Here is a 26,777-nt window from a genome sequence, read left to right on the forward strand (position 1 = left end):
TGTCCTGGCAGGTAGTTTGGAGCCCAGAGGCCTTGCCCTCTCTCTGTTGCCAGGTGGATCCTGCCTGAGCTGGCTTGAAGGGTCTCTGGGTCTTTTCTCGGAGGGGAATGACCAGCCTTTGGGCCACTTGGGCCACTGCCAAGTCTTCAGTCAAAACTCTTCCTTGCATAGGAGCTGAAGGGGCTGCTAGACTAAGTGATCCCCCTTCCTTCTTCTCTTCTCCTTCCTCAGTTTTAGAATGATGTGGAATCGAGAGCTGCAAGTGAGTGAAATCATCTGGTCCCAACATTTTCCTTTGACAGCTGAGGCACTGACATCCAGAGAGGAAGGGACTGCCTCACACACACATAGGATGTGTACATAATAAGAGCCTAGGAAATGAGCTCATGTCTTCTGACTCTTGAACAGTGATCTTTCCACTCTCCTGGGATGATACATGAGTCTAGATTGAGAAGAGCACTTCGCAAACCTCTCATTCAGCTTATTTCTTCTTCCTTGTGGGATAGGGAAAACAATCTGTTTAGGGAACCTATGGGAGAAAACCTTCACAAATGCTCCATGGTTGTTTCTCTTGGAAATCCTTTGAGACCTTCCCTCAAATCTGAGCAGTTCTATTAACAGTCCTCTCTTATTTCTGTTAATGCCTTAAAGTCTACAAATTCGTTTCCATACAACAGCTCTGTAGGAAGAGGGGGAATGGAAGTCTTGTCTTTCAAGATGATGTTGCTGATTTACAAATGAATAAACTTGGGCTCAGAGAGCTATAGGGATTTTCTTAAGATCACCCAGGCAAGGGCAGGATTGAAGCCCAATGTCTGATTCCAAATCACTGCCTTTCCCAGTAGACATCCGGCCCACGACTGTCCTTCAAATCTCATGCAGAGAGGCTTGGGCCATGCCTTATAAGTGGCCCCACTTTTTATTTGGGGTGCCTTACTTGGCTTCCCAAATAGGACTCCCAAACAGGAGTTAAGGATACCTCCCCAGTTTGAAGGGTGGAGAAGAGAGACTTGGGAAAGAGCCTTGGAGACTTGAATGATGACTGGACCCAGGTACTCTAGAGCCTTTGTGGTCCCAGGCAGGCCCAAGCTGGTTGTTCCTTCCACACTTGATGTGAGCCTCGGTTTTTCTCTTAGAAACCTCTTGAAAGTTACATAGGAGAACTTTTACTTAGCCAATCCCAGTAGGTTCCAGAGGCACTGAGAGTTCATCATCTACAGCATTGCATTTGTGGGGCTTGTAATACATCATCTACTCTGGTTTTTGAGGTTGCCAGTGAGTGGTGAAGAAAGAGGGAGATGGCTAGCTGCAGGGGAAGGGACCAGTAAGTGGCCACCTGGTACCAGTCTAGGTGTCTGGACTCCTGCCCTGACTGCTTCCTAGGAATCAGCCTGTGGGCTTTGTCTTACAGAATCCAGTGTGGCATTCAAGTGCAAGTCCTCTGTGTTCAAAACCTAGAGCTGGTCTAGGGCTTGGAGATCTCATCATTTAATCCCTTAATTTTATAAAAGGGGAACCAGACCCAGGGGAGGGAAGGGGCTTGTTCTCAGTCCCACAGGAGCCCAGGCCTCTTTGCATAGTACCACCACTGCTCCTGGCTCCCTGCCATCTTCTGGAAAAGAAAGTTGGTGGGTTCATTGTGGGTAAGAATTCCTCCCATTAAGTTTCTGAGAGTCTAAAAGCATATTCTTCCTTGCCACTTATTTTTCAAAACTCCAGCCTGGACTCCACAAAGATATCAGAAGCTTTAGTTAATCCTTGTGCATCTCTAGATAGTTCTTTGGCCAGTAAATTGCCCAGGGAACTTTTGGGGTTCCTGTTACAGACTTGACTGGCTGCTGAGATCTCCTGAGATAGTAGATATTCTTAGGCTGTTCACCAGGTCTTTTAATGGGAAGGCAGCTCGTGTGTAACCTCTGCCCACCCCTAGTCCGATCCCCTCAGCTGCAAAAAAAGGACATAGATTGTCGGTGGCAGGGGCCTCCTAATAAAGAATAGAATGTCTTTCCTGGAAGAACACAAAGCTTAGAAGATCAGCAGGGAGAACCCTTAGAACATGGAATATCAGAGCTGGGAGGGCTCTAAGAACAGAGATTGTCAGGGTTGGGAGGATCCTTAGGACACAGGATGTCAGAGCTGGAAGGGGACTTAGTATATAGACTATCAGAGGTGGGAAGGGACTCAGAACACAGGATGTCAGGGCTGGGGTGGGGGTTTGGGGCCTTAGAATACAGAATGTCAGAATCATGAGGATCCTTTGAACCCAGAATGTCATAGAGAGTTTGGGGGAGGGACTTAGAATACAGCATGTCAGAACTAGGAGGGCCTTTAGAACATGGGAAGTCAGGGCTGGAGTTGGGGGGACTTCCCATTCTCCCTCATCATATGATTTACATTCCCGCCACATTGGCTCATCTCTGCCTCCGTGCCTTGGTGCAGACTGGACATACCCACCTAGAACACAGTACTTCACCTCCTTGCCGTTAGACTCCTTAGCTTTCCTCCAGGCCCTTCTCGGGTGCCTCCCCCAGCAGACTTTCTCTCCTCCCTCCCCCTCCCAGTGGCTAGTGGGCTCCATCCTCCCATTATCTTGCATTTCCTTGTATCTGTGCCCGGAGAATGTAAGCTCCTTGAGGGCAGGAGTTGTTTTCCGCTTTCTGTCTCCCCAGTGGCCTAGCACCACGGTTCTTGCACATGGTAATACTGTAGGCAATAAATGTTTGTTGAATTAAATTGAACAGAGAATGTCCAAACCAGAAAGTTAACTTTCATTTGTGTCACTGGCTAGAATGTGAGCTCCTTTAAGACAAGGACGGTCAGTGCAGGCTTGGTTTGATTTTGCTTTTCGTACCCAATGCCGTACACCGTTGTTAGGTGCTTGATATAGTCTGAGCCTGGCTTCTGCCCGCCTGCCCTTCCTGCCTCCTGTCTCCCGTCTCCGGCTGCCTTGGCTCCCAGCTGCCTGCCACCTCCCTCGAAGGGGCGGGCACTTGGTGTCCTGTCCTGCCTGCTCTGGGTTTGTTTTTTTCTGACTTGGGGAGGCCCAGATCCCAGCAGGGGGCTTCCAGCTTCCTGCCGGGGCCCGTGGCTTCATTCTATGGCAAGTTGATCATGGAGGGCCACTGCGCTGCTTTAACCTGTCCAGGTGCCTCCGGGCCCTGCACTTGGAAGTGACCTAAGCGGCCAGCCAGCCTGATGACCCATCCATTGCCAAGTGAGGTCCAGGTTCTGCCTCAACACTTGGCCCCACGGGAAAACTCACCAGTGTCAGCTCCAGTGGTCCCCACTCACTATAACTTCTCAAGCCTCCTCTTGTCTTTGGGGGCTAATAGATAATAAAAGAATTTCTTCCTTCTCTGTCCTTCCCAGAAACAGGCCAGACGGGCTTTAGGGTCAAGGGGAGGACTTGAGTCCTGCAGCTTTAGGTGTGAGCCCTTCTCTCCTCCCCACGATATCCCATTTCCACCCTGATGCCCACGAAGCAGAAATGCGATTCCTCTATTAGTGGAGACTTCTAGGGGCCTCTCAGGATCCTGGGCCTGGAGCCAGCCTTACCCTGCGGGTTCATCAGGGTCCAGAAGCCAGAAAGGAAGCAGGATAGGGCCAAAAGAAACTAGGGGATGGGAGAAGGGAGCTGTTGTGGATGGAAACCTGAAGCACTTGCCCAGTCATCTGGGCTGGCCCCATGGTGAGGAGGGAGGGGGTCCAGATCATAGTCCATGGCTCAGGCTTTCTGGGCCCACTCCCAGATTTTTGAATGATCAGGGCTGAGCCATGAAGAAATGGCATGTGGGGGGTGGGGGGGTGGTGGTGGTGTGTTGGAGGTAGAATGAAGGGGTTCCTGGTCTGAAGGTAAAAATGAGGGGAGAGCTGGGTATTCAGGCAAAGGTGCCTTGGGAGTCATCACTCCACTTAGTATTTCCCCACCAGACAGGTTTGTTGAAATATAGTTTTATTGCATTTCTGCAAAGTTTACAAAAATATGACAAAATAAATTAAGAAGAAATCAAAATAATCCCCGTTAGGTATTTCCTTCCGGATTGAAAGAAAGAAGACGGCAAAAAACTTGCCTTTTCCTCTTCGCTTCTGAACGGTGGCCAACCCTCAGAGCCCAGGGAGTGGCTGGGGAGTAAACATCCTGGGACGGGTGGATCCTGACCCCCCAGTCCACTTGCCGGGCCAGGCTAGGCTGGCTTGCAGCAGCCAGACACATGTTCCCCCACTCCGCTGCCTCCCCTGGCCTGGGGAGGACGGGCTGGCCCTCACCGGCCATGCTCAGCCTCAGCTCCTCGCCTTAATAACTCATATTGCATATGTGAATGAAGGAAAGCCCAGGGCTCCAGGAGTGGAGGGTGGAGTGGTGGGGAAGAGGGGGCTGCCTAGTGCCACCCGGCTGGCCAGCAGATGGCTTGGGGGCTGGGGCTGGGGCTGGGGCTGGGGCTGTCAGCTGGGGGCAGAGGGCAGGGCCCCGGGAGCGGGGGGCTGGAGAACCTGTCACCACCCTGAGCTGGGGCTGCAGGGAGGGGGGCAGGGACCCAGGCAGGGCTCCCTGGGGCCCGGGCACAGGGGGGGCACTCGGCTCCGTGGCCCTCTCCTCGAGCGGCACTCCCCTCTCCCCCACAACTCCAGGGGCCCTCCCATTGCCAGCAGCTCGTGGGCGGGGGCGTATTGGGTGACGGTGGGCAGGAGCAGCGTGGTGGTGCAGGGCTCCGGCGATGGATGCGGGAGGGGACGCCAGAAGCTGGCTGCGCTGTCCCTGCGGAAGGGGAGAGGGGGCAGTTCCAGTGCAGTGCCCTTGGGGGCTAGACCAAAAGGACTAGGGCCTGGCTGGCACTGCCCCTGCTTCACACTGGCTTCAGACAAGCTGCCCCTGGGCACAAAGTGGCATTCCCCAATCTGGGGTCAGGAGTGGAGGTTCCTCCTTAGGGGGTTCCCTGCTGCTTATCCCCTCCAAGAACCAGAAAAGGTCTAACCTGGTCCCACCCCCACCCAGCACTGCCCAACTGCCCTGTGCCCCCGGGTTGGCACCAAGCACAGAGAAGCTGGGCCGGGGTAGGTTTGGGGCCCGCTCTTACCCCCAAGGAAGGCAATTTTATTGCTTCTAGACAATGGCTCAGGGAGGGGAGGAGAAGAGGCAGGGGAAGCTCATCGGGTCCAGCCCCATGTCTCGGAGCCCCTAACCCCTCCCAGACTGGGGGGCCAGGGGAGGGAGGGCCCCCAAGGTGTCACCCGATCCCGCTTCTCCCTCTGGCTCAGGCTTTGTGGGCTGGGTGGGAGGGAGCGGGAGCGCCAAGCCAAACAGCACTGCTGAGGAACTCCCTGCTGTGCCCGCGGCCGGGCTGGCTGAGCCTCTGCGGAGCAGCCTGGGGCTGCGGCCGGGGTCTCTGGGGCCCGGGGACCCGGCCCCCCAGCCCTGCTCCTGGGCCTCAGACCGGTTGGTGACTGACCACTCCCAGCTCGCCCCTTCTCCCTGATTGAGGTCTCCTCCCAGAAGACAGATCCCTGGGCCGGCCCAGCTAAGGCTGGGGGCACTGGGGTTTGCATAGAGGCAGGAGGGAGGGAAGGCCATGGAGGTGGGCTCGTCAGCCATGCGGGGGTGGCCTGTCCTAGGAGGGCAGGGCAGGAAATGGGGAGGGGGGCTGTCCAGACCACCCCTGCTCTCTGAAACCTGCTTCTAGCGCAGAGTGCCTTCCCGGGGGCCCTGGGTTCGAGGAGCTGCCCCTACCCAAGGGGACCGGGGGGAGCCCCTAGCTCCCATACCCTCTCACCTCCAGGGGTCAGATGCAGCGGAGGGAACCTATGGCTTTCCCCCTCCCCAGCCAGGCCCCCTTTGTCCTTGCATCTGCCCCTCAATCCTCTGGTAACTGGGACCCGGGTGTCCCCTAGGTCCCCACCCCACCCCACGTTAAAGCTTATGACCTGAGCCTTCGTCCTCTGCATGGGCCTCCGGCTCCTCCCCGCCGGCCTCGTCCGCCAGCCCGGGCCGCTGGGCCTTGCCGGGAGCGCTGTCGGGCCGCGCCTGCCCCCCGCCTGCCCCGTTAGCTGCGGCGGGCTCCGCCCGGCCCCCAAAGGGGAAGAGCTTGCCGGCGTGGAAGGGCTTGGGGGGCGAGTGGCTGCGCTCTTGGTCTCGCTTGGCCTCCGGTGACTTGAGAAACTTAAAGCTGAGGAAGGCGGGCAGGCGGTTTTCCCCCGTGGGCGAGGGGGCCTGAGGCTGGCGGGTGGCTGGGCCGGCACCCCCTGCGGAGGATGAGGATGACGAAGAGGATGAGGACAGAAACTTCCCCTGGAGGGGGATCATGTGCTTGAGTTTCATGACATTGTTGGGGGCGAGCAGGGAGCCCGGCCTCTTGGGCCTGTCGGGGCCGGGCCCCCCCTTGGCCTTGGCCGGCGCCTTCTCGGGGGCAAGCTCTGCCCCGCTGCCCTCAGCCCGGCCTTCCTCACGCCCAGCCTCACGTTCCCGCCGGGCGTGGTGCTCCGCGTGCCTCTGCCGCTCCTCCTCCTCCCGCCGCCGCCGCTGCTGCTGCTGGTAGTGGTGCTGAGCCTGGCGCTCGTGTTTCTGGGGAGAGCCGGGGGGTCAGGGGGAAGGCCGGCCCGGGGGTCCCGGGGGCGGGGAGGCCGGCGGGCCTGGGGGAAAGGGCACCAGAGCGACAGGCGGGAGACTGGAGGCATCCCAACGGCCACATACGGGGGGCGGAGGAGAGAGCGCCGGGCGTTGGAAGAGACCGACATTGGGGGGCTGAGTATGAGGGTGGGTGGATGAGACCGGGAGGGCCATCGGAGGAGGGTCCTGGCGAGAAGGGGAGCCACAGCGGGGAGCGGATGCCAGGACAGTGGGGGACGCTGGGAAGGACTCGCTGTCGGGAGGGGCGACCCCCTTAGGCCCCAGCGAGCGGGTGGGGGGGCCCGGCCGGACACGCGCTCACCTTGAAGGCCTCTCGCCGCTGGTGCTCCAGCTTGGCCATCTCCTCGGCCACCCAGGCGGGGATGTCGGGGATGGCCGCCTGGATGAGGTACTTCAGAAACAGGGCAAAGTGCTGCGGCCCGGAAGGGGAGAGACGGGCGTGAGCCAAGAGGCGCGGGGCCCTCCCCGACCTGCCGGGCCTCCGAGGCCACGCCGAAGGGGGGCTGAGCCAGCGGAGACCCCCCATCCCGGTCTCCGGAGGGTCAGTGTGGGTCATGCCCTCGGGAGCCTGTACCTCCAGCACCACGACGGAGATGATGGCGGCCTCCGGGCTCAGCCACGGGAAGAGGCGCTGAAGCTGTCCGCACTGGCCGATCAGGTAGCAGTTCACCACGATGGCCAGGATGCCCATGGCCTCCATCACCTTCTGCGGGGTCAAGGGGACGGGCAGAAGCGTCACCCCCCCGAGGGCCCCAGGCCCCGCCCTTCCCCCGCCGCCCCCACCAGCTCCTTGGCCGGCCCGGCGTGGGTGCCCCACCTGCCACTGCCCGATGCTGTCGACCCGCTGCCCGAAGGGCCGCTGCAGGCCCGTGCACAGCTTGAAGGCATCGCTGCGGATCTCGATGAGGTTGTTGATGAGGGCGCAGAGGGCAGCCAGGGGGAAGGCGGAGGAGAAGAGCACCACGTAGCCGAACTGGACAAACATCTCCTGGTAGTCCTGGAAGGGGTCCTGGGGGGGACACAGACCTCGCTGCCGCCGCCGCCCCGGAGCCGTGAGGACCCGCAATGTCAGCCCGGGAGGGGAAGGGGCCGCCATGTCCTTCTCCGGGGAAGCTGAGGCCGCAGGGGACGCCCCCCCGAGGCTCTGTTTGAGCTGGGGAAGAGGAGTCTTCCCGCCTCGGGCTCAGCTCGGTGCTCTGTGTCCTTCCAGACCCGAGGCTCTCCTTTTGCCGAGGAGCCGTCCCCAGCTCCTGCCCCCCGCCCGTCCCCCTCCGCAGGGCTCACCTCGTATTTCTTCATGCAGCTCTCCAGCTCGGCCTGGGTCAGCTGGGGGGAATAATCTTCCTCGGGCGGGTCGATCCAGGACGTGCGGTTGTGCTTTCGCTGCTTGTCCTCCCCGGGGCCCGGGGCTTCGGCCTCGTCGCCCTCCCCCCCCGCCCGCTCCCCACGCAGGCCCGCCGGGGCTTCTGGGGGCTCCCGCCCGGGGCTGTCGGAAGGCTCCTCGGCATCCTCTTCATCCTCGCACAAGGCGAACACGGCGGCCGGGTCCAGGCCTTTGTCCACCATGGTCGGGCTGCCCTCTTCCAGGAAGTTCTCGGGACCCGTGGGGCCTGCCCGTCGCTGCCGCTCGGCCCGCTCGGCAAAGCTCACCTTCCTTAGCTTTAGGCTGCAGTCCAGAAGGCTTTCTTCCTCATCTTCCTCCTCCTCGTCCTCCTCGTCGTCCTCCTCCTCCTCCTCCTCTCCGCCCCCCCCAGCGCCCACCTCTTCCCCTCCCTCCCCAGCCCGCCGGCGCCGCTCCTCCTCCTCCTCCTCGGGGACCCCGCAGCCCCCGTTGAGGCACTTGCGGCCCCCGCCGCCCTCCTGGGCCCTGGGCTCGGGCGGCCCCGCCAGGGGCTCTCGGGGCCGGGCCTCTGGAATAGGAGGCCTGTGAGTGAGCAGCTGCAGGAAGGTCTTGGAGAACTCCCAGAGGGTGTGGGCGCTCAGGTCCCCGCTGGTCAGCCGGCGGTACAGGTGTGGCTGCAGCACCTCCCGGATGTTCTGCAGGAACTGACGGGTGATGAGCAGGGTGGCTAACATCTGGGGGAGAAGGAGGCGGGGTTGGGGGGACCGGCGGAGGAGGGGGCGCACCCTGCGGAGGGGTCACTCGTGTGGTCACCAAGCCCACCCTCCCTTAATGCCCCGAGGGACCGGCCAAAGCATTTTCCTGTTGCGAGCCTCGGTTTCCCCACACGTGGAGTGGATGATCTGAGCTCTTACGGAGGGTTAAGTGGGAAAAATCGTGTAGGAAACCCCACCAATCCCCCCTCCTCTCCCCAAAGGCCTGGGCTTCAGGATCCCCGAGTGCCTGGTCAGCACCCCCCCCCCCCCGGCCCCACACGCCATCCCTGCCCGTCCCCTTGGCTGGCCTGGCTGGCCTCCCCCTCCGCATGACCCCACCTACGCCAGCCCGTACTCTGGCCTTGGCCAGAGCCAGGAGACCCTGGAAGGAGAAGAGGAGGAGCTGGAGACGGAGGGCGGCGTAGGGGACGACAGCCGCTCGGAGCTGGCGCTCCAGGCTTTGGGAGAGAGAGAGGATGAGCAGGAGCTGTGGAGGGACGGACACAGGGACAGGACGGATGGCAGAACAGAAAGACGGACAGAGAGACACAGGCAGAGAGGAGAGGAGGGGCTCAGGAAGTCACTGGGAGAGGGAGAAGAGTGGCGAGGAAACAGGGAGGGGGGAGATGGAGAGGGGAAGGGGGGGTGATGGAGGACTGGAGGCTGTGGCTGCAGGGCCAGCTCGGGGGATGCCCTGGCTCCCGGCTCCCTTGTTCCATCTGCCAGAGAGAGGCTTGGGGTGGTGGGGGGAGAAGGGGAGAAGGGCCGGGAGCTGGAGCCCAATTGGGAGCCAAAAGGCCCAAGTTCAGGCCACGGTCATGGGGGTCCCTTACCTCTTTCAGCCTCTCCATGTCCTTGAGGTAGAAACCGATGTAGAAAAGACTCAGGTACGAGTTTACAAACTGGAACTAGGTGGAGGGTAGGTGGGAAAGAGGGGGCTGAGGGGCTGGGCTGAGTCCGGGGAGCCCAGGGCCTCGAGGGAAGCAAGGGCATCCTACCCCAGCCAAGCCGGGGCCCCCTGCCACCCTCAACAGGCACTAGGCTCGCTCCTTTCTTCCCTCAGTCTAAAATATCCTCCCCGGGTTCTCAAAACCCTAGCCACCGTTCTGGTCCCACCTCTGGGAAGTCCTTCCCGACCGGCTCCAGCCCCTCTGGTCAGTAGGAACGGAACCTCCGATTTAAATGGCCGGCTCCTCCTCCCCCGTCTCCCCCACGGCGTGCCGGCTCTGAGAACACCCAGGCTCCCGGGCCCGAACCTTGGGCTGGCTACAGGGGCCCAAAGGCCAAAGCCAGCAGGACACCCAGAGCCCCGGGCGTCTGCTGTGACTGACTCCACTGATTACGGGGGAGCTGAGACTGGCTCACGACGCTCTGGGGAAAATCCCCGGTTTTGGAGCGCGACCTCGGGCACAGCCAAACCCCTCACTCACCAAAACTATCTTGACGATGAGGTGTTTCTCATAGGCACTCTGAAGGCGGTAGTTCTCTGCCAAAGGAGAGGGGGTGGGGCAGAGTTGCCAGGGCTGGGGAGCTGGGGTCCTGGATGGTCCCCACAGGGACACGTGCTCCCCCCTCCCCACATTAACCCAGTCCGAGGTAGGATGCTTGAGCTGTGAGAACAGGGAGGCAACACTCGCTGCCCACAGCCCTGAGGAGGGGGTCTGCAGCTCGAGGCTGCCGGGAGGCAGGAGGCCACGGAGGGACCAGGGGCTAACCCAGTCGGGGGCTTGGATGGGCGGGCGGCTTTCCCGGGCCTCTCTGCGCCCTCTATTTGGGGAGTGTTCTGGGCCGAGTCTCCTGGACTGGTCTGGGCTGTGAACAGCCCGAGGTTTTAAGCACAGAACATAAAGGGCCAAGTAACGACAACTCTGGCCCACAGGAGGCCCATCCCTACTTGATGCCCTTCCCCAGGGCCTCCAGCCGGCGTCCCCAGCCCGAGGGGCGGAGGCCGGGGTTTCTCTCTGGGCAGGGGTCCCTCGCATACCCATGTCATTGAGCCAGTAGGCAAGCTTCTTGTAGGCCTCGGCGCAGGCGCTGACCAGGAGGGCCAGGCCGATCTTGGGCAGGAAGCGGACGAGGCGCGGCAGCCCCTTCACACTGAGCACCAGCTCCTGCCCGGCAGGGAGGAAGAGTGAAGGCCGTTGGCAGCTGGGAGACTGCCTGGGCCTGGCTGCGGTCTGGGGCTGCGGGGTCTGCACTCAGCCTGGGCTGAGGCCGGACAAGGTCTGGGGGAGGCAGGAAGGCCTCACCTGCAGCTGGAAGCAGCCGAGCATGAGCAGGAAGCCCCCGATGAGGCAGGTGGCACATACTGGCAGGCTGACCAGCAGCTGGAAGAGGAGCCGCTTCCAAGGTGGATAATAAAACTCCTCAGCGTTGGTCACGGGGCTGATCCGCCGGACGCCCTGGAGGAGGAGGCATGATTGAGGGGCTCTGGCCCCAAGGGAGCCCCGCTTCTGAGGACAAAGCAAACCCGAATTCAGAGCCCTCTGCTCTTCAGCCCTAGCCTCTTTGGAGAAACGGCCTCCAGAGCCCACAGAGATCAGTCGCTTCATCTTCCGTGAGGAAGCCGAGGCCGCGGGAGGGACGGTTCCTGCCTCTCCCATGCTGGCTGAGTCCTGGTCCTGGGGCGGAGCCTGGAACACCTCGTCCTGCCCGGGGCCAGCATCTCCAGGCAGCCTCTCGGGGGCTCCCAGGGACCGTGAGGTCTAATCTCCAGAGTCCCCACCTTGTCTTCAAGTGCCTGGGGTGGGATCTGGACCTCGGGGGAGACTGATAGCTCACCCTGAACTGGGGCCGGGGCTCCTCAATGGCTTCTCCAGGGGTGTCCAAGGTCCCCCACTTATAGGCAAACTCAGCCCCACGGCGCTTCCACTCCTCCAGGAACAGTGTAGACCAGATCACATTGAAGATGGCAAAGATTACACAGCAGATGTCCCGGCTGGTCTGGGGGAATCCAGGGGGACAATGAAAGGAAGAGGGCAAGGCTGGAACATCCCAGACCTAGCAACTTCTAGCTCTGATTTCAGAGCCAATTCCACCCAGTAAATATTAAAGTGCCAGGTTCTGTGCCAAGCCAAAGAGTGGTCTTCCCCCTCTGCCCTTTCCTACCCCCATGTGCTCTCCCTACATTGCCCCCTCTTGCATCATCTTTCTGTAATAATCTGCTCCTTGGACCCCCGTCCTTCTGACTTCTTACATTGTCCCAAGGCCCAAAGTCTTGAGAGTTCCCAAATCTCCCCAAGTCTCACTGAATCTCCTTGGCTCTCCCCATCGCCCAAGCTTCCTATCTCTTTTGGGACCCGTGTCTCCACATCTCTGACTTCTGGGTAAGTCTCCCCGGGTGTAATCTGGGACATCCACGTCTTCCCAAGGAAAGGCTCACCTGGTCAGCCTCGGTGAAGGTGTAGAGCACAGAACCGAACACAGCTGGGTAGACCATGGCAGAGGTATAGAAACCCAGCCAGGCAAAATACATAGCAATCTTCACGCCAAAGTAGTCACAAATCTCATCTGGGATCCAAAGAATCAGGCTTTTGGCTTGGGGCCATATGATAAGAACTAAGCCATCCTCCCTTCCCCTTCTACGGATCTCCCTTTGGGACTGGAGGAAGGGGCTGGTTAATGGGGGGAACAATGCAGCTGGATAAGAAAGAGAAGGGGCTTCATCTGTAGGTGAAGGAGAAGGCTTCTCGTGGCATGGGAAAGGAGTTGAGATCAGGTGGTCTTCAGTCCATGTGCAAGTCCCGAGCAAGGAGAGGGAAGTTAAAACTAGCCAGGGACACATCCAAATGAGACAGAAAGAGGGACCGTGCATTCTTCTACATGGAGAGGGAATGGCTGACCATTCAGACCAAAGGAGGAGGGACAAAGACCACAGTGGGAAGGGGAGGATGCAAATCCCCACCTTACCTAGAGGCTGGTTCTCACATACAGCCTGCACCCAGGACTTCATGAGCCGGTTAAGAATTCTCTGCTCATGTACCGGGAACACCTGCTGGATGATCCCACGGGCAGCCAACTCTGGGACTGGGGAAGGAGGGATGGAGACTTGTCAAATCTAGTTCTTGACAGTTACCAATTCTGGGCATGACTTTGGATAAGTGCCCTCCTTCCCCTGAGCCCTATTTTCTGGTTTTCTAAATGGGAAAAATAGTTCTTTCATCTTTGAGTGGTGGTGAGGATAAAAATGAGACTGGAGTGAGAGGAAAGGAAAAGAAGTGGGCTCTGAGTCCAGTAGAGCCTTCCCCTTCACTGGGAGACTCAGTTGTCCCATATAGCTATAATCCAGGCTGGGGTTTTAGTTGGACAATCTCTATGCTATCAATCACTTCCTGTCCCCCAGACATCCCCCATGTCATTCAAGGCTTTCTCCAGAGGATAGAGCCTTCCCTTTCCTCGTTCAGCACCACAGACAGCGACACAGGGAATTCACAGACCGTTTGTTGGAGCAATTGCCCTTGAAAGGCCCCTAACTTTCAAGCTACGAACACAATTCACACCTCTCCAACCCATTTCCCAAGCCTGGAGATACCCTGGGAGAACAAGCTTCTCAGGGTTCTGCCTCAAAATAGGTTAGTATGCATGCGTTATGAGCATGTGTGTGTGGCTTCGATCAGGAGTCCCTTTTTCTGCTTATTATCCCATTTAAGTGTCTTAAGCCTCAGTTTCCTCATCTGTAAAATGAAAGGATTGGACAAGATGTTTCCTAAGATTTCTCTCATCTCTGACATTCTAAGCCCCAAGGGCCTTCCCAGCTCTACATCCTACAATTTTCTGACCTATATATGTGTATATGGGTCTGTACCTACGTGTGGGTGGAACCTGAAATAATTTTTACAATGAGAAATACAATCTTTTGGGTACTTTTCAGAGGATGTGTGTGTGCACTCACGCACAAGTGTGGCTAAAGAGGAGGGGGAGAGACAAAGAGGCTCCAAGTCCTGTCTAGTCCCTATGTTATGATGATGATGGCTATATTTATTATTGTCAAATTATGTTAATTGTCAATATAATTATGTTACGAGAAGACTTTTGGCAATTAGTGATAATTCTGATCAGAGCAAAAATAATTATTCATTAGTGGTTACCATAATTATGATACATAATAACTTTGCCTGCACTAAGGTGTTTTCCCAGTCATAATACCTGGTGAGGGGGTGGGAAAGGATAATTTTCCCTATTTTATGGATGAGCAAACTGAGGACAGCAGAGGAGGCGGCTTGTCCAACCAAGATGACAGAAGTGAGGAAAGACGTTAGAAGAGAATCCAGGTCTTCTGACCCAATGCTGGCTCTTTCCCTGTGCCCCTCCCCCCCCCCCCCACTAGCTCTCTAGAACAACCTCCACAACTTCGTCCCCTGGAACGCACCTCTTTTAGGGAGGACTTCTCCCTAGGCCCCTCCCTTGAACCCTCACTCATTAGCAGGTCCTCCAACCCCAGATCTGACTACACCCTGTCATGTGGCAGTTCTCATGGCTCCGCCCCCCCACCTGTCCCCATCATGGGGGAGGGACTGAGAGGCTGATGGACAGGTGGGGGGCCCTCCCAAGAGGCCCTTCTTCTCTGGCTCCCTCGGGAGGGGTAGGTCCCCTTGGCCCCGCCGCCCGCCAGACCCCTCCCCTCAAGCGCACTCACTGATGGGCTGGTCCTCCAAGAAGCGCACGTTGTGCAGCGCTTCCCCGGCCTTGGCCCGCAGGTTCTCCAGCCAGAAGCGGATGATGCTCTGCCGCTCCTGCGGGGAAGGGGGGGAGGATGGAGCGTCTCTGGGTCTTCACCAGGGCCGTCCGCCGAGGGGGCGAGAAGGGGAGCCCTCCCCCGCACCTCTCCCCTCGTTGGGTGTGGGGCCCGAGGGGACGGCGCACCTGGGAGGTGAAGAAGCGCAGCTCGCTCTCCACGTTCTCGTAGATGAAGTCCTCCTCGCAAGAGAAGCCCCGAGTGCCGCCGCCGAACTCGGCCTTCACGGCCTTCCGCAGCCCCAGCTCATCGGCCCCGCGGAGCAGGCTGGGGGGAGGGGGCTGGGGTCACCACGGGTTCCCTCCCCCCGGAGCCTCGGAGGGCGTGGGGAGGGGGAGAATGGGAGCCAGGGAGCCAGAGCCGAGGGCGGTGGGTACGAGGGATTCGTGGGGAAGCCGGGGGAGGCGGGGGAGATAGGAGGAACCCTGGGGCAGGAGTTCAACGGGGAGGGGCCCAGAGCTGGTGGCGGGAAGATGCTTGGGGATCCGCTTCACAGCTGGGGGCGGGACAAGCACAGGGAGGGGTCCCAGAGGTGGAGGGAGTAGGAGGAAAGATAGAAGGCATCCCAGGGCCTTCAGGGAGATGGCTGGGGAAGGTGCCCAGAGCTGGGGGAGGGGAAGAACCCACAAAGAGGGAGCCCAGAACCGAGGGGGAGGAGGGAGAAGATGTGTGGGGAGGGAACCCAGAGCTGGAGGGGGCTGGATAATGTTCAAGCTGGGGGGGAGGGGATGCTTGGAGGGGAGCCCCAGAGCTGGGGAGGGGAAGCCGGGCTCGGGCTGGGCGGGAGTGGGGGGGTTTCTGGGAGGCCCAGAGCCTGAACTTGCCTCTCATAGGTGGCGGTGAGAAAGAAGCCGTAGGTCCGTGTGTGCCGGTGGTGCCGGACTTGCACTATGAGCTCCGGGATACCCACGCGGATGTGATTCAGAAGCCACAGCAGAGTGTGGTCGTCAGTAGTGTCTGAGGGGAGGGTGGGGCAGAGGAAGCAGGCTGGGTTCCTGATTGTCCCTCGGAGGGTCCTCAGAGCCCCCCTCCTCCCCAATGCCGGCAGGGTCCGCCCCTCTCTCCCTCCCGGAGAAAGCGGGCCTTCCCGAGAGTTAGGGGGAGGGATGGCTAGGACCTGGGCAGGTGGAGGTCTAGGGTACCTGGGAAGGTCATGAGGACATCACAGTTCTCCGTGGGCACCGTCTTCATCCAGGATTTGTGGGACATGATATATCGCCCTGCCTGCAGCAGCCGCTTCCCAAACAGCTTGTCTGAGAAAAGAGAGAAAAGGGACCCAAGGACTATGGCAGAGCCCTGGACGTGGAGACAGGAAACCTGGATTCAGATCTTGGTTCGGACTTTTGTGATCCCGAAGCTCTCTTAAGTTTATTTTATTTTATTTTATTTTGCTCAGGTAATTGGGGTTAAGCGATTAGCTCAGGGTCACCCAGCTGGTAAGTATTAAGTGTCTGAGGCTCGAATTTGAACTCAGATCCTCCTGATTTCAGGACAAACCCGCCCCTCCCTGAGTTTTAATTTGCTTCTTTGTAAAATGGAGATAATAATCATTGTACTGTCAACCTCTGAGGGCTTTGGGGAAGATAGAGGGAATGTGGCTTAGGGAGAAAAAAAATCACTGTGTGTGCAAATCCTGCCTCTGATTTATTTTTTTTCTGGGCCTTATTTCTCATCTATTAAAAAAAAATGATAAAAAAAATTGAGGAAGATAGCCTCAGAAGTCCCTTCCAACTTAGAGCTGTAATCTAACATCTTGTTGTTTAGTTGTTTTCAGGCTTGTCCAACTTGGGGGTTCTCTTGGCAAAGATACTGGAGTGGTTTGACATTTCCTTCTCCAGCTCATTTTACAGATGAGGAAACAGGGTTAAATAGTTTGTCCAGGGTCACATATCTAGTAAGTGGCTGAGACTGCATTTGAACTCAGCACTCTAGCCAATACACCTCATACTTAAGTGTATTAGAAAAAAAGTGAGGTTCTACCAAAACTAACTACTACTAGTTACAAAGGGGTATCTTTTTTGTTTTTGTTTTGTTTTTGCTTTTTAATTTATTTTATTTTTATAATAGCTTTTTATTTTTCAAAATACTTGCAAAGATAATGTTCAACATTTATCATTACAAAACCTTATTCCAATTTTTTCTCCCTCCTTCCTCCCCTTTCTCCTCCTCTAGACAGCAATATAGGTTAAATATGTACAATTCTAAACATATTTCCACATTTCTCATGCTGCACAAGAAAAAAATCCTATCAGTAAAGTGGTGTCTTTTAAAGAACATTGAACCTAGAGTCAAGAGATTTAGATTTGGATCCTGCCATTCCATAGAGTTAGAGTTAGAACTTTAGGCAAATTCCCTAAATCTTTGAGTCTCAGGTTTTTTTATCTGTAAAATGAGAGCGTTTGACTGATAGCGTCCAGAACATCCCTTGCTCCTCTAATTCCATGGTCCTATATTATCAGGCTTATTAAATTTTGGATTACTTACTTCCTTTGTTTCTGAATCTATTTTGTGTATCTGCTTTGTTCCACTAATCTAAATTTTTTAAAAAACCAGTACTAAATTCTTTTGTAATAGTTTGAGATCTGGGCATGCTGGATCCCTACTTTGTTACTTTTTGTTCATTAGTTCCTTTGATATTCTACTTTTGTGAACCTCTTTCAAGCCCCCTCCTATTCCTCAATTCCCTATTTCCGAGGGCACTGCCATCTTTCCAATCTCCCGGATCCAGAACACTGAAGCCACTTTTTATTTTCATTCTCTCTTTCCTCCCCTTCCCCATAAGTCAATCAAGTGCCATGTAATGTCAATTGAAATTGAACCCTCCCCCCCCCCCCTCACCAAACATCTCTGACATCAAATCCTGCCTCTTATGTGGCCAAGTTTTCATCCTCTCTTGCTTGGACTATTGCAACAGTCTCCTAATTGGTCCCCCTGCCTTTATCGAACTCCTTCTCCCATCCATCCCCATAGCTAATGATATTCCTAAAGCACAGATCTGATCATGTCACTCCCCTTTCTTAAGACTCCTTAATGACTCCTCTTGCCTTTTAAGATAAAATACTAACTTCTCCATTTGGCATTTAATGCCCTTCATCATCTGGTTCCAGCCAACTTTTCCAGACATACTGCACATTATTTCCCTTCATGTACTCTGTGTTCCAGCCAAACTGGCCTACTTGCTGTTACCAGTATCTTGCTGCCAAAGTGATCTTTAAGCATAAATCTGATGTCACTCCCCTACTCAATATTAACTCCAATGGTTCCTTACTACCTCTAGGATCAGCTAGAAACTTTGATTCTTAAAAGATTAAAAAAAATTCTTAAAAGATTTGATTCTTAAAGACCTTCAAAACTTGGCCCCAATCTATCTTTATAGTTTCATTATACATGCCCCCACCTTTATTACTATACTGTATGGGCCAAGTAAATTGGTCTTCTGTTCATCTCTCACCTCTGTGCCTTTGTACTGGCTGTCTGCCATCCCTTCTCACTTCTGTTTAATTGAATCCCTAATTTCTTACAATATGAAGCTCAATCATATTCTATGCAAAGCCTCTCCTGATTTTACCAAGTTAGGACCCTCTCTCCCAAAGTGAATGCAAATATTTACTTTGCATATACAGTATTTATTCTGCATATATGCACCCCTATTCATACAAACTCCTTGAGAGCAGGGATTACTGCATTTTTTGGTATTTATATATTCAACACAGTAATAATACTAATAATAGCTTGCATCTCTATAGCACCTGAGGTTTTGCAAAGCACTTCACAAATATTATTTCATTTTAATCTCTTGACAACCTGCCAAGGCAGGTCCTATTATTTTACAAAATAGAAAACCATGACAGGCCAAAATTAAATAATTTACCCAAAGTCACACATCTAGTAAGACCAGATTTTAATTCAGTACTGCCTTTCAAGGTTCAAGTTTCCATCCACTATGCTATTCAGATCCTTTTACTGTACAGATATTTTCATATACAGTAGATATTTTAAAAAATACTCATGAAATGAATGAATTTTATAGTGACATATAAATGTAGTAGCTAATATAAAGATTATCACCTCCATTTAACAGAGAGTCAGGAATGTGTCCATAGTCACACATCTAAGAAGTGCTAATACTAGAAAATGGAGACAACCTTTCATTTTGATCACTTTCCACTCAGCCATACTTGCCTCTTCAAAAATATTTCCCACCACAAAATAAGCCATGATTCTTTTTAGCCAGGCCTGTGATTATAATGGTTTGAGATTTCCTCAAATTCAAATTTGATGCAAATTGCAATTAGGCTGTAACTTTCTAGGATCCTAGATTTACAGTAAGAAGGGGCCTCCAAGATCCAACTTCTTTATTTTACTGATGAGGAAACTGAGTCCTAGTAAGGTAAAGAAAGGGACTTAGCCAAGATGACATAGTAGTAAGTAGCAGAATCAGGATTTGAATCTATGTCCTCTGACTTCAAATTCAAGGCTTTTTTATTGCCCCAAATTACCTTTGGGGGCTATGAGAGTTTAATAGCTTGTTCTCTCACACAGCAAGTATATGGGGTTGGATGTAGGAGTTAAGAACAGGTTTTCAAGTTCCAAGATCCTACCCTCTTCTCTATTCACTACACCATACTGCCTCTCTATAGAAAATGACTTATTGTAATATAAATAAAAGCAAGTAAAATTATGTCACAGACCCATGGCAATATGGTACCCAACTTTCCTAACTGTAATAAATGGTCATTGACAAAAACTGGAAAATGACATAGTACTGTTGGGGAATCTACTTTGTGCTTGCAGGGAAAGGCTGTTTGCAAATTTGTTAGGAACTATTTGTTGTACCCAAATGGTAACTAAAACAAAATCTGTCCATGTAAACAGTGAAAAGAGACATTTTTTTTAAAAAGAAAGAAGCTGAGATGGAAATAAAAGCCAAAAAATATTAACCTACAGTGGCAGGGATGGCTGAAATTTCTCCATCAAAGATTCTATTGAAGATCACTGCTGGAAGAGACCTTGGAGACCAATCCAAGCATCTTACTTTGCAGCTGAGGAAACTGAGGGCCAGAGAGGGGGAGTAACTTGTCCAAGTAATAAAGAGCAGAAGAAGCAGGATTTGCAACCATGTTTTTGATTTCAATTCCAAAGCGTTTTCTATCATATTTGGGGATATTTCTATCATATTGGGGGAAGGGGAGAAGGGGAAGATAAATGACTTATTGGTCATCAGATCTAGATGCTCACAGCTTAGCTTGGGGATAGTAGGGAAGGGAAGTATCACAATAGGAGTAAGTCAACTAAGCATTGGGTCCCCTGCCACAAGATCCTATTGCCCTTGGAGGCTGGGGAGAAGGCACGGAGGGACAAAGGCTGTGCCAGTCTACCCACATCCAAACTAACAATTCTTAGGAGTTCCCAGACTTCTTGGGGCTTCTTCGACTCCCATCACCTCCCTCCCTTCACCCCAATTCTCTTCCAAGCTTAGCCAGTTACCAGTCCTGGAGCCCTTGCCTGGGCTACCACAAGCTTCAGCCTCCCACAAGCGCCAGAAACCAGGCCCAAAAGCCTAAAGGGGGATAAGGAAACGGGAGCTTGTCTCTATAGAGACACGAATGCCCTAGGACTGAAGAGATTAGGACCAGACCCATATTCAGTGACAAATTTCCCCAACTTACATCAAAATGACTTCAAGCAAGGACTAGGAGACCAGGAAACCAAGCCATCTTCTGTACGGGGATCTTGCTTGGCTCTTTCCCCCACCCCCACCCCAATCTGACTCAAAGGGTTTCCGGTTCTCCCTAGCTCTGTGTGGGTAAGTCTCTGTGTGTGCACACGTGTGTCTCTCTTAACTCTTGCAGTTCCTGAGCAGGCAGGCTTCCCTGGGACATGCAGCTCAAGGAAGATTCTGGTTTCTCCACATTTGAGAGACAAGACCTCAACCCTTCCACATACACATGTCCTGACATCCCCATGCCCACCAAAGGGACCATGGGTCATTCCACGAAAGTAGCTGAAGTTTTGCTTTGAACCTGGCAAAAGCTCATACTTTCTGACTCCTCAGACCAGAGGATTTAAAGAGTGGAAGAGATCTCAGAAAGCATTAAGTCCAGTCCCTTACTTGACAGATAGAGAAACTGAGGCTCCCAGGGAGAAAGTGATTTATTCACTCAAGATCAAATGAGGAGTTAGTAGCTCAGCCAGGATGTGACCTCAGCTCCTCTGACAACAAATCTAATTCTTTTTTCTACTATGCCATATTTTAGGCACCCCAGCCTGGAGACAAAGGCAGTCAGTCTCTCCCCAAGCCAGAGACCAGAACTATCAGCGCCCATGCTCCCTGGCACAGCCTGAGCTCTCTTGGGGGAGGCTAAGCAGGACAAAGCAGGGGCAGGGAATGATGCAGCCATCTAGCCAGAGTGGGAAAGAAAGACAGGCCTGTTGGAGAACCAGGATGCCTAGACAAGCAAGACCTGGGAATATCCTTTTGTGGGGACACATGTGGGCAGACTACTTTACACACTGCCAAGGCTAGTCAAATCAGAATTCTGAATGTGAATTAAATGTGGAAATCACTAAACATCAGTGCCGTATGGAACCTTAGAACATTAAGGAAAATATGTTGGAGCTAGAAAGAACCTTAAAACATAAAGATTAGACTGTCAGAGCTGGAAAGAACCACAGAATACAGGGGCATAGAATGTCAGAATCAAAAGAGAACTGAGAGCATAGAATGTCAGAGTCCTTAGTACAGAGAATAAAATGTCAGTTCATTCTTTCCTTTTTTGTGTTGTATTTTTAATTGCATGAGTAGTTTCAAAGATTAAAATGAAGACAGCATATTCCAGAAACTCACACGCTCAAGAGTTTGAACATTTGCACAGTACATTTCTGTCATTTTAGATAAAACTCTGAAGGTGCACATTAGGGCAACTGTACAGAAGAGAAAGCAAACTCCTCAAGAGCTGTTCTTATTGCTCATCCAAGCAAACTGAAGGACCTGAGGGCCTTTTTGGAGGGAAAAAGTAGAAAAGTAGAAGAGGAAAAAAGTTATGGAATCACTCCTTAAATTCATGACATCTTATTCAAAGGATCAAATGAAATGATTACTAAGGAGTAACTACTCTTACTTAAAATCTAAGGAATATAACTGAGCATCAGATGATAGAAGTAAGAATAAATTCATTTGGGCACCCTGTGGTATTTGGTGAATATACAAATTTTTCCAGAGTTAGAAGGGAATCTAGAACATAAAGAGTCAGAACTGGGAGAGGCCTTGGAACAGAAAGTGTCAGAGCTGGGAAGACCCTTAGAACAGAGAATGTCAGAGCTGGGAGGCTCCTTAAAACACAGACTGTCAGAACTGAAAGAGTCCTTAGACCAAATAGTGTCAGAGCTGGGAGGTTCCTTAGAACAGTGTCAGAGCTGGGAGGGCCCTTAGAATAGAGAGTGTCAGAACTTGGAGGTTCCTTAGAACACAGGAAGTCAGAACTGGAAGGGACCTTAGAGACTACTTGATCCAAACTTTACCGCATTTTAAAATGAGGAAGCTTAGAGACCATTTAACAAGTTATAGTCAGGGTTAGGTATAGAACCGAGTCTCTTAAATCCCAGGTAATCCCTGGTTCTTTCCCTTCCATTTCATTCAGTAGCTGCTCAGTGCCAGGCCAAGCTCTCCACCAGGTTCCACCTCCTATTCCTGACAGATCAGTTCCATTGCTCAAAGTAACTCAAGCAGTCTCCTCAGTTTCCCAGGCCTGGCAGAACATACTCAGAGACATGTATTTCAAAGCCAAATGAAAATGATTTGGGATTATCTGTTCCTTCAAATGATCCCTCCCTCCCCATTCAGTGCTTCTCCTCCAGGTCAAGCCATGGTGAAGGTAGTCCAGAGCTGACCATATTACATAATCTCACAGCTCTGGCCCCAGCATATCCATGTATGTATGCTCCTGGGTGGATGCCCAGCATGTGAAGCTGCCAAGAATGATTTCATCACAGCTGGGGGTGAGGACAGGGGCATGTGTGTATACTCGGGTACCTGTGGGTGTTTATAGAGTCTGTAATTACAGGAGAGAGGATGTCCAGCTGTATATAAAAATATCATGGATCCAGGAAGGGCCATATAAACCTGTGAGTGTAACTACCTTGTCTGCAGAGAACCTGCAGAGTGTGACAGAAGCTTACACAGCTGGGAAGGATCCAGGCTGGGCCCCATCTGCAAATCTGGGTGAAACAAATCTGATGATCAGAAAAAGTACGGTCAATTGTGAATGGAGGAGGGCAAATCACCCAGCTATCAAGTTAAATGAGCCCAACTTATTATTATTATTATTATTGAGACGATAGGAAAAACAGGGTCAGTATTGTGAACCAAGATCCAAAGCTAGCCTTGGAGTCCAACCTGAGCTCAAGTTCTTCCCTGACACATAGAGGCTAAGTTACCCTTGGCAATTCTCTAAGACTATAAATTAAAGAACAGTAGCAACTATTCTGACTTGGTAGAAGATGTTTTCACCCCAGGAATTCCCTACACTGATAAAATTCAGGCCTGGGATTCCTTCTCCTCCTGGGTCTAAAAAGAAGGGAACACCAATTGAAGATCTTTGCTAGTCCACCTTTGGGAAAGGGCTAAGCAGGTACTAGTAAGAAAGAAGCCCCAAATCCAGTAGTAATTATGGAGCTTTTTGATTGGTTGAGAGTGAACCTGGGATAACAAAATGGACCAATGGATTCAAATCTAGAAAACCTAGGTGGCCCATCTTCAAATCTCAAATGGAGAGATCTGAAGACAAATTCTAGGCCTGAAGAGGGTAAAATAACAAATTGGGACTAAGGAATTTAAATTAAGGATTCGGTTGGAAACTTTAAGCACTCTCTAGGCTGGACCCTGGAAGTTTTCTTTTAGATCAATTGGTAGCAAGGCAGCAAGGGCTAAGGGGCTAAGGAGACTCAGGGGAAGTTCATGAGCTGGGCCTTCCAGCCTCAGGATGGAGACAAGAGATCAGCACATTTGAAGAGTTGAGAGTCCTGGAGTTGAAAGCAACAGTGGAATGGTTCCAGTGGGAGCTGGTGTCCCCAGAAGCTGACCCACATCAGAAGCGCCTAAGAAGAAGGGCGGGCTGCAGAAAGCATTGCATACCTGTGTACCTGGGCAGGTAACCTAGCTACAGATCTGGGCCAGGGCTCAGCAAACAATCCTGGGCGTGTGGGCCGCTGCCCAGATACACGTGTGTGAGTAAGCTGGTCAGGCGCCAGGAGGTGTGTGCCTGCCACTTTTGGCATCTCTCTGAAGGCGCTGTCCAGGATGCTTCACCTGTTTTATATGACAGTCCAGCCTTGGGGCACAGAGATTGCCCCCAAACACACACTCGTCTGTGGCCTATAACACACAGTCGCGCTCCGAGGAGCAATAAACATTGCCATCTGCACCACTCCAGGCGCCCTCCTTCTGGGGCTCAGGGCTCAGTTTGGGGTTACACGCTAAGACAATCCTGCTCTGGGTTTGGGAGCTTGTTTCGAAGTCAGAGGCAATCTGGGGAGCTGAGTTTGGATCTGGGCTCCAGGATTCATTGGGGTCAGGAAACAGAGAGAAGAGATGGGTTTGTAAGGAAGGCTTCAGCTGGTGACCTTGGCCCCATTAGACCCCAGCTCCGGTGGGTGACAGCAGCCTGAGGTGGGTGAGGAAGGAGCAGCGAGTGGGCCCAGCAAAGACAAGGAGGGTTTGGGCTCACAGGCCTGGGGGAACCTAGAGGCTGTAGCAGCCTGGCCGGGGAGCTGCACTCCTGAAAGGGCTCCCTCAGCCCTGTCTGTGTCCCACCTGGGTAAGTGCTCCTGGCTTTGGGAGGAGGCCACCAAGATTGCCTGCTCCCCAGGCAGAGCCCCCTCCCCCTGCCCTTATTGAGGTCCCCTAAGGGCCCCTCACCTTGATCTGAGGTCACCGGGACCGCAGAGCAGGAGGAGACCGGGGACTCTGGCTAAAGGGGCTCTAGGGCCCTTCGGCCAGCGTCCCAGTTCGGGGGATGGGGCAGGAGTTGGCCCGCACATCTGCCGGGCAGCGGGGACTGCCGGGGAGGCCGGGGTGGCCGCCCTGCACTGCCCCGCAGCGCCCGGGCCTTAGAGTGCCCAGAGCCTCGCATGCCCCCATCCCACCCCACTGCAGCCTGCCTGCCCGGGGTGGGGGGGCGTCCGCAGCGCTGCAGTGCCCCGGCCCGCCCCGCCCCTCCCCTCCCCTCGCAGCCCCGGCCCCGCGCTCCCGCCCCGCCCGCTCCGGTCAGTCCCGCGGCCGCCTTACCCAGGACTCCGGCCCCCGCAGCCGCCGCCGCGGGCTCGCCCTCCGGGGGGGGCCGCTTGCCGCGCTCGCCCTCCGCCGGGCCGCCGGCCCCGGGCCCCGCCGTGTCTGGCATGGTGGCGGCGGGCGGTCCGGAGAGGGAGGGCTCAGGGGCCGCGGGGGGCGCAGCCCAGCCGGGGCGGCCGCAGGGGCATGGGGCTGGATCCGCCGCCCGGGCTAGCGGAAGACAAAGGAAGGAGCCGCCGCTGCTGGAGCCGCTGGAGCTGCCGCCGCCGCCGCCGCCAGAGCCGCGCGATCCTGGGGGGGCCCGTCCCCGCCCCAGCGCCCAGCCGGCCGCGCCCCCCGCCGCTGATTGGCCGCCTCTGGCAGGCCTGGGCGGGGGGCCGAGCGCGCCAGCCCTGGAGCTGCGGAGGGACCCGGGCTTCGGAGCATCTCCCAGCACCCCCAAATCTGACCAGCCCGGGGCTGGACTGGCCGCAGCGCCCGGAGGAGCGAGGTCAAACTCGGCCTGCTCTGGGAACCTGGCTGGGCCCTCCAGGGGCTGGGGTCAATGTGCCCACGACTCTGGCCTGGAAGTGGACGGAGGGTGCGTTCAGCCTCTCCCCCGTTGGGAAAAAGGGGCCCTTCCCCCATTGGACCGGTCGGAGTTTGCCCCGACCCATCAAAAAGGGCCAGAAATGTGTACGGAGGGATGTCGGGGGTGCGCGCGCAAGGGAGCGCGCCCGCGAGAGTGTGGAGAGGAGGGTCCACCCCTCAATTTAAGGAGGCTTGTTAAAGACCGGTCCTCCCTTGGGTCTGGGATGAGAGATGGACAAAATCCACCTAACAAGTAGACTTTCTCTGGCGTGAAAGCAGAGGGCTGGACCAAAAGTCCTCCTGGGATCCAATCCCACCCGTGGGTTCTATCATCTTACTAGGATGGGTGGGGAGTTCCTAGTCGTACGAGAGAATGGTGAAGGATGGTGTGTGTGTGTGTGTGTGTGTGACAGCGATGGGACAGGCGAGCAGGAAAATAGGCAGTTACTTCGGAGGAGAGATGGGAGGTAGATTGTAAGACAAAGGGTGAGAAGCAAGAAGGATGCCAGGGCAGACAGACAGGTGGATACAAGATGGGAGACAGATGGACTGGCAGACAGGGATCCAGGGAGGCAGACAAGGGACTGGGAGACAGGTGGGCAAAGAAGCGGTCAGCCAGACAGGCTAGATGGGCAGGCTCAGGTGGAGCCCCTCCCCCACCATTCCCGACACCCCCCCCACCCCTTGCCTTGCAAGCTGACTTTCTTGTCATTCCACTGAAACTGCTCTCCAAAGATACTAATCATCTTTTAGTGGCCGAATCCCATTGCCTTTTTTCAATCTTCAGTCTCCTCCATATCTCTGCAATGTTGATCGCTCTTTCCTTCTTGATTTTCTCTTCCCTTTAGGATTTTGGTGAGATGAAGTCCTCTCAGGGCTAAAGCATAAATGTTTATGGTAGGAAAGTATCTCTCATTTCGAAGGGCTCAGAATATCCTGTAGCTTGCCCTGTAAATCAAATTGTTTTTGACAGCTTAAAGGACATCCTGACCATGAATAGTCAAAACTAAAAAGTTGTCCAACCTCCAGACTAGAAGGGAAAGGGGTCCTTGCCTCATCATCTGGTGAGACATGTTATGAAAAATATTGTTTGTTTTTTTTTTGCTTTTATGCTGGGGTAGATTTCCTCCAATGGAGTGTACCTCCTGAGACCCAGCAGATGGGGTCAAAGGGGAAAAAGGATGGGGGCCGGTTTCCGTTAGGATCTATATAATCTGCTTTGCTGAACACATCAATACTTCTCTTTTAACACCAGCTTTGGTATTCTGGGAGTATCCTTTCTCAATAAAGCTAATAAACTTTCCTTCTTACTACATTTATCCTGAGACTCTGGAAATTGTTGGTAAGGGTCTGCACGTCCCATATATTGGGGTACAACTACCTTCTAGTTGTCCTCCTATCTCTCTGACAACTTCTCTGTCCACTTTGCTGGATAGTCCATCTTATATCCTCTAACCTTGTGTCCT

At 54.1% G+C, this 26,777-nt stretch overlaps 1 protein-coding gene across 2 annotated transcripts; it reads right to left on the reverse strand.

The window, feature by feature from the left end:
• Positions 1-3,935: 3,935 nt before the first annotated feature.
• ANO8 (anoctamin 8) lies at positions 3,936-25,027 on the reverse strand. 2 transcript variants are annotated; one of them, XM_051972117.1, is made up of 19 exons: positions 20,123-20,223; positions 15,596-15,706; positions 15,278-15,410; positions 14,582-14,720; positions 14,355-14,451; positions 12,629-12,745; positions 12,102-12,229; positions 11,501-11,662; positions 10,969-11,121; positions 10,704-10,830; positions 10,150-10,205; positions 9,553-9,627; positions 9,063-9,206; positions 7,907-8,698; positions 7,440-7,631; positions 7,197-7,328; positions 6,924-7,034; positions 5,920-6,556; positions 3,936-4,756 (listed from the first exon to the last, which is right to left on the reverse strand). In XM_051972117.1, exons 2-19 carry the CDS (start codon positions 15,660-15,662, stop codon positions 4,380-4,382), a joined length of 3,639 nt encoding a protein of 1,212 aa, XP_051828077.1. In that variant the 5' UTR covers positions 15,663-15,706; positions 20,123-20,223; the 3' UTR covers positions 3,936-4,379. The 2 variants fall into 2 exon arrangements, with proteins under 2 accessions (XP_051828077.1, XP_051828076.1); XM_051972116.1 differs by lacking the exons at positions 9,063-9,206; positions 20,123-20,223 and adding an exon at positions 24,739-25,027.
• Positions 25,028-26,777: the final 1,750 nt, after the last annotated feature.

The sequence above is a fragment of the Antechinus flavipes genome, chromosome 1, assembly GCF_016432865.1.
Source record: "Antechinus flavipes isolate AdamAnt ecotype Samford, QLD, Australia chromosome 1, AdamAnt_v2, whole genome shotgun sequence".
In the NCBI taxonomy this organism is placed as follows: Eukaryota; Metazoa; Chordata; class Mammalia; order Dasyuromorphia; family Dasyuridae; genus Antechinus; species Antechinus flavipes.